The sequence below is a fragment of the Panicum virgatum genome, chromosome 6K (assembly GCF_016808335.1).
Source record: "Panicum virgatum strain AP13 chromosome 6K, P.virgatum_v5, whole genome shotgun sequence".
NCBI classification, from domain to species: domain Eukaryota; kingdom Viridiplantae; phylum Streptophyta; class Magnoliopsida; order Poales; family Poaceae; genus Panicum; species Panicum virgatum.
The window spans coordinates 4,000,764-4,009,555 of record NC_053141.1 but is presented as its reverse complement, the minus strand read 5'-3'; the positions used below and the strand labels follow the sequence as shown (position 1 = coordinate 4,009,555).

The window sequence follows — 8,792 nt, the reverse complement described above, 5'->3', positions numbered from 1 at the left end:
TGAGCTTTTACTGCTTTATTTCGCTCACTCGCTTGGTCTTCTTCAGTGGTGGATTTTCCTCATCGGGCCAATCCATAACTGATTCGTCCACATTCCCTTTTTCTATCTTCCTATTCTTAGATTGCTTTGATAGCCATGCGTTCAGCACTGTAGCTGGTGGACGACCCCCTTTCATAGTCCTTTCTGGGCACGCTAATGGTACCCCAACTGCACTGTCTGAGCCTTTATTGTTGGCTGATGTGGTAATATCTGCAGCGGTGTTATTGGTACGTGCTGCCCTTCCCAAAAGATCCATTGCTTGGTGGTACACTCTCTCCTCAATTGCACAGGGATCATTTACCAGCCGAAGGGTCTCTAATAGCAGTGCCCTTTTTCTTGCCTTGTTTTCGTCTGCTTCAGTGCAGGCATGTACTGCATTTGACTTGTAAACCACTGCTTCCTTTGTCCATCTTCTCAGTATATTATTCTCTGGTATTTTTGGCACCTCCAGATACACTAAGACCTGCCAAATTATTAGTTGTTAGTATGTTAATGCCAAGAAGTTTCCCAAAATTATCAGCTGATACTACATGTTCAATATTTATTTCTATTGTCAGATGTCACCTTGAGTGAATGCCGGCATAACATGCCAAGGTGAGTGTATAGCCCACAGTCGCATGTTATCATATCCATGTTCTCAAAGATGACAGTGAACTCTCGGTCCCATGGCTCGTCAGATGAGGATCTTTGTCTGACTATGTACCTCCCATTGTTGTTTTGCTGAGTTATTGAGAGCTTTCCGGATTCAAAGAGCTCCTCGTAGAACTTCTCATACATTGCTCTTGTGTACACACTGTATGCATGTTCTTCTATTGGAACCCCAACGCGCAGCTTTCTATTGACCTGTGGACATCAATTATTTAAGGTGTAATATTTTGTCATAGTAATCTAAACTTTCTTTTTATTGGGAAATCCATCCGAGTGCTTTGTTCGCTTTTTTGGTTGAATATTAAACTACACTATTATGACCGTACCATCTTAGTCGCGTGCTGTTCGTGTCCTTCACTGCTTATTCTGTCAGCAAGGAACTCGTTAAATTTGCTGACAAATTGATGCATTGGCGCAGCCCTTTGTATGTACCGCTTAAGCATATGGTTTGCGCTTTCGCTTCGTTGTGTGCTTGTCATGCCGGCACAGAAAATGCTCATAAAATACGGCTTTGCCCATCGCTCCCTGTTTCTGTAAAGCCTCCGCATGTACTTGCTCTTCACCAGGTTGTATCTTTTAATCAGATTCTGCCATGATCCCTCAAACCCTTCGATGGACAACTCATATGTGACCAGGTTGTAGAAGTCAGACTTGAATCTCTTGTGCTTTGCGTATGTCTTGCTCATTTTCTTTTTTGCACTCTTGAGGACGTGCCATCTGCACCATCGATGATGCGTTTCCGGGAGGGCTGTCCTGATTGCCTTAGCCATTGCAGCACACTGGTCTGCATAATGACACAGGACATTTGGTCTTTAGTATGGTGAGGACCCTACTCATTTTTTTATGCTTGCTCACTGTTAAAAAGAAAATTCACAATGCTGCACAGACGGGTACTTCCTTAAAACTGAAATGGGTCCTGAAACAAACAATGCTGCAATTGTATGGTTGCTATATACGTACCTGTAAGTATTGTTTGTGGTGCTGCACCATTCATTATTTCCATGAATTTCTCGAATGCCCACTTGAAGTCTTCACTAGTTTCGGTGGTCAGTAGTAATCCACCAAATATGATAGTTTGTAAATGGTTGTTTACTCTGACGAACAGTCCGAATGGCAAACTATATAAGTTTGTTCTGTATGTTGTGTCAAAGGTTACTACATCTCCAAAATTTCTGTAGTCAGTTATGTTCTTGCCTGTGCACCAGAGCATTGATCTTAATGTCCCCTCATCATCCAGTTTGAATCTAACTTGCATCATTGGATCAGTTTTCTTCATATCATTCAGCAGCTTCAGGGTCTTCTCTATATCATCCTCCATGTTTTCTCTTGAAATTTTTGCGCATAGAGATCTAATGGATTCCCGTCTTATTTGGTTGACAGCATTGTTTACTGAGCCATTCAAAATGCTGCAGACCCTCCCAATGCTCACGTTGTTGTCCCTTAATGTCTGGACCAGCAGTTTAGTACCTGGATCTATGATATTGTGTGAATTCCATTGTCTCTTCTCAGCACACCCAACCGAGAACTCGTGGTTGTGTGTATCAATCACCCTGCTTATGTACCAACCATGGTCTGAAGTGCGGAGTAATCTTATCATCGCCTTGCACCCAGTTCTTATGGATGCATTGCCATTATGGCGCGGCTGCCCCTGCCATTATGTCTGCACATTCGGTTGAAAGATAATCGACAGGTGATGATCGCGTCTTCGGAGTTTCATCGAGCACGTTGCATGCGAGGAGGGCTGAAACCTCTCCAGCCCCTTGGTTGCCTGAGACTGCAGTGTTGATTTGATCGAGCCCGGAGGATCCCGTCAAGGATCTTGGGTGCTCCTGCGCCTTGCTACACATTAGCCACTTCTAGCCACCTCCAGTGGACAAGAGGACGGAATCCGCCGGCTAGCACCCGGCGGATTGTGCTTCCCGGTCTATCTGCTCAGCCTGATGGTGATGGCGGAGTTTCCTTTCCACTCTCTAAGCATTCGCTGGCTTGGAGCGCAGATCGCAAGATCAAGGCTGCTGCAATGTGATGGTTGGTGCGTATCCGGATTGATCCAGGGATGAATGATGCGAATGTTCCAGAATGCATCGGCCAATTGAATGCTCGAACGGGTCAGAGCCGCCTTTTGAATTTGCGGAGGGCGTGCGCAGGCGCCGGAGCGCCCTGGGCCTGGGGTTGCCGCTGATGTCCTTCTTGTTCTTCCGCTTGAACTCCTGCACGAAGTGGTTGACGAGTCGGTTGTCCAAGTCCTCGCCGCCCAGGTGGGTGTCGCCGGCCGTGGCCTTGACCTCGAAGATGCCCTCCTCGATGGTGAGGAGCGAGCTCGAACCTAGAAAGATGCCCATCATTGTAGTAGAAAATTGCCTTGAGATTGTAGCAGAAGAGGATGTCGAGCGTCACGAGACTTGGCAGAGCAGAGTAACCCCACATGACGCCTTCCAACCTCGGGCAATGCTCCAGCCGGAGGTGCTTCAGTGCAAGGAAATCATAAGCATGACCCATGTGCTTCAGTGCAAGGAAATCATAAGCATAACCCGTGTCTTTGAAGAAATGCGTCAGACTTTTGAGATGAGAGAGAGACATGTGCATTCTTCAGACACCGCCCTGCAACATAAAAGACATGCACCATCCGATGGCACCGCTGGAGCTTGCATTCCTCCAGCACATCCAAATCACTCAGATCACCGAGGCAGGAGACGTGAGTATCGTCTGACATGCTAGTTGAGTTAGTGACTCCCAGAAGGTAGTTTAGACCATGGAGATACGGGATACCGCTCCACTTCTGAGATCTCCACGTGACGCTAGTCTCCCGAAAGGGAGGCACGTCATTCATTGACACCATCAAGACTCCGTCTGTCAGATAGCCACGGTTTACATCAGCATAGGCTGCCAATGACGCATGAAGCTTGCTGGTTTTCACCATCTCCTCTTCATCCTGTATCTTCCGAAGTTGTAAAAAATTTCTCTCCGAGTTGTGGCCTTGCATGATGATGTAATTTGAACATAGAAAGATTTGAAAAGTCCTCCACCCCGTACTAAATTCCTGGTGCTCTTGTTGAAGCTATAAACACAATCTGGAATCACATATGCGCACCTGAGCAACTTGTGGACTGCAATGATGATTAACAGTTCCATCTGGGCTTTGATCCAAGCAAAACACATCCGGGAGTCTTTGCAGCTTATGCCAAGGGAATCGTCTCAGGGAAGGAACTCCCCTGAGAAGCAATCGCCTAAGCTGGGGCAGATTAGGGATGTTGTCTGGTAGCTCCTTGATGGCCGTAGCAGACAGATCGAGCTCCTCCAAAGCATCAACCTCCTTAATGTCCACGGATTCTAGCTTACTACATCCGTGCAATGACAATCGCTTTATATCTGGTGTACCAACCAATGAGAATGAATGAAGACTAGACAACACAGCAATGGAGGGCGGCAACTCCTCAAGGTTCGAGCACCTAACAAGCAGGAGTTCTTTTAGATTAGGCATGCTATGGAAGAAACCGCACTGGAATGTGTGTATATTTGAATAGGAGAGATCGAGGTATAGCAAATTGAACATTCTGCTGCTGTTGTTATGACAGAGGATGATTTCAGCATTTGGGAAGCTGAATGGACTTCTGAGATTATAGCAGCCCCTAAGGGAAAGCAATTGGAGTTTTTGGAGACAGCAGATTGAAGGAGGAAGTGACTCTATTGGAGTGTAGGAAATATCAAGAACACGAAGATAAGGGAGCTTGGCCAAGAAATGATCAGATTCAAGCTTCATGAACAACCTCGACTGTTGCGAGCAATGCCTTATAATAAGTGTGGTCGGGCCGCTGGATCCCTGGCTTAACCAATCTCTGCTTACATGCCATCCTTGGTCGCCCACATGTGAGATCCACTGCATGTGCTCCAACTGAGAGTGATTTCCCTCGCAGAGTTCATCGGATGTGAGGGGCTCTACAATAAGGCTATGATATGCTAGGAAGTGTGGAGCAGAGATCCACTGCGTTCGGCAGGCTGGAGCTGGAGGGTGGAGCTGGAGTGCTGTGAGAGAAAAATATTATTACCTGGCTGGTGGCTGGAGGCTGGAACTGGAGCGATATGAGAGGAAAATACTGTAGCGCCGGAGCTGGAGGACACCAGCCGAACACACTGATTGTGGCTTCATCACCTTTCGTTGCAGGAGAAAAAGGCAGCTGCAGCAACGAATACTCCCGAAAAGCCTCGAGGATGACATTTCCAAGTTGATATAGGCCCTGTTTAGTTCCCACCTCGTAAACGCAAAAACACAAAAACACAAAATTTTGCGAATGAATTTTACTAATTTGAATTACTAAATGAAGTTTATTTACAAAACTTTTTGTATGGATGGGCTGTAAATCACGAGACGAATCTAATGAACCTACTTAATCCATGATTTGCAACAACAATGCTACAGTAACCATCCGATAATTATTGATTAATCATGGATTAATTAGCATCATTAGATTCGTCTCACGATTTACAACTCATCTATGCAAAAAGTTTTGTAAATAGACTTCATTTAGTACTTCAAATTGATAAGATTCCGTCGCAAAAAAAATTTGCATTTACACCATCCGCCAACTAAACACGGCCATATATTGTCATCACCAGAGTACTGACAGTGGTAGCCGTCAGTGTCTTCCCCCATTGTTTCTTGGACACTTCATGACAGTAAGGAGGCCTTGGGCAGCCCAGCGGCGGATCAACTCATCTGACGAGCTAGGGCGTGTTTTGGTTTGTGTACCGCAAGGTACTGTAGCAATTTTTGATCAATAATTAGAGGTAATAAATAAAGGTATTTTATAAAATTAACTTCACAACTCATGTACTACTTCGCGAGACGAATCAAATGAGGTATTGGACCGCACGATTAGAGGATAGTTACTGTAGCATCACTGTAGCCAATCACGGATTAATTACCGTCATTAGGTTCATCGCGAAAAGTTACATCCATCCGTGAAAAAGTTTTCCAAATAAACTTCGTTTAATGCTTCATGCAGGTAAGATTCTCTCGTAGCGCAAGTAGCGCTACTTACAACCGCCCAGGGCATCACACTCTGGCGTGTCAACAGTTGAATAGTGGGGAATGTGCAAAAGGGCGTAGTGAAAGCACTGGAGGGCCACTTGATGCCAATACTTCTCTCCATGGCCAACCGCAACAGAGATGTAGTTGGCCGCTTGTTTAAGGGAATGCAGTGTGAGAATCAATATATCATCCTCATCAAAGGATTCGATGACACAGTCATAATTCGACTTGCTCCTGTCATAGACATCTTGGGATGTGGTGGATACGATCCAGAAAGAACCATTCCACCTAGGGGCAGGAAGCCGTAATCCAACGTACATACCCACCATCAGGTACTTCTTGGTCCGTAGTTTAAAAGTACATGTATACAAGCAGTTTTCAGAAATGTGCATCTCAACGTTATTAGGATCTCCTAAATTATCAAGCTTCATTTTCATGGTTATCTAAATTCAGGAGGAACATCAAGACCTTATTATTGATGGCTATGCACTTTCCCCCTTCTATTCTTACTCCCACTCCCACACCAAGCCAAATTGAGAAAGAGCAAACAAGACTACAAATAAATTCCATCCAGAAACTGATGGCCAATCTTCCTTTTTTTCGTTCATCATCATCCCTCTTCTCAAGTTTGTGTGTCATCAAAAGTCAGCCAATTACTACTGAGCATGATAAATTCTCCTGAACCACGTACGGCCACAAACCATAATCTCCCACACCCTGCAGCTAGATAAGCAAACAAACTTCCAGCAATTACAACACATAATCAATTTTATCCGGCTGAAAAGACACACTTTTAACTTGTTTTGGACAAAAAAAATACATGTACTTATACAGACAGTTTTTAGAAACATACATCTCAATGGCACAAGAATCTCCTAAATTACCAGCCTTCATATTTACGGCCACCATAAGTCCTCAAGGTTGGAGGCCTGATAGGTGGGGACACCGTGAGGATAGACTTGGTGAAAAACGTTTTCAATTTTTTTAGTTCCTTATAGTATAGATAGATACAGGGGCGAAGCCACGTTCATTTAACGTGGTGCACAAGCACCAGGGTCCAAATCAAATTACAGTGTTGTTTATTAAAGCTTTGCTTGGAAATTTTGAGTCCAGTGTAAAAATGATGAAGTCAGGCACCAGAGTCTTCTCTATCTAGCTTCGCGCCTGGATAGATAGACTTATAGTATAGATATTATGTCGGTTGAAAGGTGACCTCTCGCCTTGGCAACTTATGAAGCGCCATCAAAATCATTCAAGTCGCCCAATCCAGTCAAGCAGGTTCACCTCGCCGTTGGGGAACGGTTCATCGGCTTTTGGCATGCCATCATATAGAGCGTTTTGATCTCTATGACTTACAAACCTAACCGAGCATATGGATTCGTTCCTACACAGTTTAGTTCTTAAACTAGAGCAGAATATGTTTATAATTGTGCTTTGCACTTATTGTTGCTTGAAGAAAATGAAATAAAAATATTTATTATTTATGGAACCCATAGGATCCGTTTCCTCGCTCAGGGACACGCAAATAGCTCCTATGTACGGAATTACATGGCGTAAAGAAACATTGTTATTTATTTATGATATCTTTTAGTTGTTGTTTTATGTAATTTAATTATTTTAAAATAATTTCTCTTTCACTTGCTAGGCACGTGCATATCCAGTATTGAAAGCATAGAGCAATTCTTTTAATATTTGTTAATTAATTGATTGATGATTGAATCAATTGATTACTAAATAACACTATTACTAAATAACACTATTAAGGTGCCCGTGCTAACGCCACGGGTAAATTTTAGATCTAATAATTCAAACTGAGAAATATTTATTTCACACAAAGGACAAAGTTATTATGTTAATTACACAACCACATGCATAAAACAAAATCACAATTTTATGGAATCATACATAGAATTTTGATGTATCAATCTTAAGAAATGCTAGACAAAGAGAAGAAGGACAGGCACAAGGCTGTCGTTGCCCCTACTTTTTGCAAGCTAATCAGAGCTTGAAATTGGCATTCGGTGTTTCGGACAGGATAGGCTAATGCAATCCCATATCTTCAACTGGAGGAAGTCGAAGATTGAAGACAACCTCTGCTTCTCACCGAGTTATGATTACAAAGCCCTGCATCAAATTCACATTATTCTTAGAGGCACAAATAACCACAAAATGAATTAATTGTACAACGATGTTAAATTTGTTGCATGAGTATCCCATAACTGAATGCGGTGGCGGAGATCCACCACGAAGATGAGCGTGTCGCGTGCGTGCGAATCGTGCCGAGCAGAACCAGGCAGCTCGGCGGCCGGCGCCACCCGCCGCGTCGGGTTACTCCACAGCGCGTGCACCTCCCACGCCTACGCCGCGCACGGCGCCGCTCTGCACCCAGGTCAGGAACCCGCGCGGCTCAGGCAGCACCAAGTCCGGCGCTTCGGCGGCGTCGGCGAGGTCCGACCCAGGCGGCGCGAGGTACCGAGGCGGCTGGGATGGATGGGTCTGGGGAGGGGACGGCCGGACGGGAGGCGCGCAACAGGGAAGGAAAGGGTGAGAGGAGGCGGGATCAACGGGCGGGATTGAGCGCGGGTATGCGAGCGGGTAAGAAATTTTGACGGTGAAAAAAGAAGAGCAAAAACGGCAGAAGTATTTTCCTTCATATAATTTTTTCATGTTCCAGAAAACTTTTTACCACTTTGGTGCTGTCAGGTGGGTCTAGTGTGAGGGGTATAGAGATATTTTTTTTATGAGAAGTGTTTTCAATTATTTTGGTTCTTTATAGTGTAGACTCATATCTTTCGGTTGTCTTCCAATAGTTTCCCTGGACCAGGATGACGATGATTGATCATGATCGGAGCCTCGGAGGCACCACCTCGAGTTGGGTATCAAAATTGGACTAGCTAAAATTTGGACAAGTCTATAATTTAGCACCATTTAGTTGGAATCTTAAAAATAGCCCACCTAACTAAATGTTATTTAAAAAATATCAAAATTTTGATAAAAAAGATTAATATGCTTATGTTTTGTCATATTCATATTTTTTATACAATAAATTTCTCCTTCCAAATTATGTACTCTTTTT

General features: G+C 44.1%; 1 protein-coding gene, 1 long non-coding RNA gene and 1 pseudogene across 2 annotated transcripts; all 3 read right to left on the bottom strand.

Annotated features, from left to right (window-relative positions):
• Nucleotides 1-7: 7 nt before the first annotated feature.
• LOC120639321 (protein FAR1-RELATED SEQUENCE 5-like) lies at nucleotides 8-2,005 on the bottom strand. The gene is made up of 5 exons (XM_039915289.1): nucleotides 1,648-2,005; nucleotides 1,195-1,471; nucleotides 1,014-1,080; nucleotides 604-882; nucleotides 8-502 (listed from the first exon to the last, which is right to left on the bottom strand). Exons 1-5 carry the CDS (start codon nucleotides 2,003-2,005, stop codon nucleotides 8-10), a joined length of 1,476 nt encoding a protein of 491 aa, XP_039771223.1.
• Nucleotides 108-6,108, bottom strand: LOC120639320 (annotated as a pseudogene).
• A 1,410-nt stretch (nucleotides 6,109-7,518) lies between these two features.
• LOC120713866 lies at nucleotides 7,519-8,264 on the bottom strand. The gene is made up of 2 exons (XR_005691303.1): nucleotides 7,937-8,264; nucleotides 7,519-7,840 (listed from the first exon to the last, which is right to left on the bottom strand). It is a non-coding gene; the product is annotated as an uncharacterized LOC120713866 (long non-coding RNA).
• Between the last annotated feature and the right edge of the window lie 528 nt (nucleotides 8,265-8,792).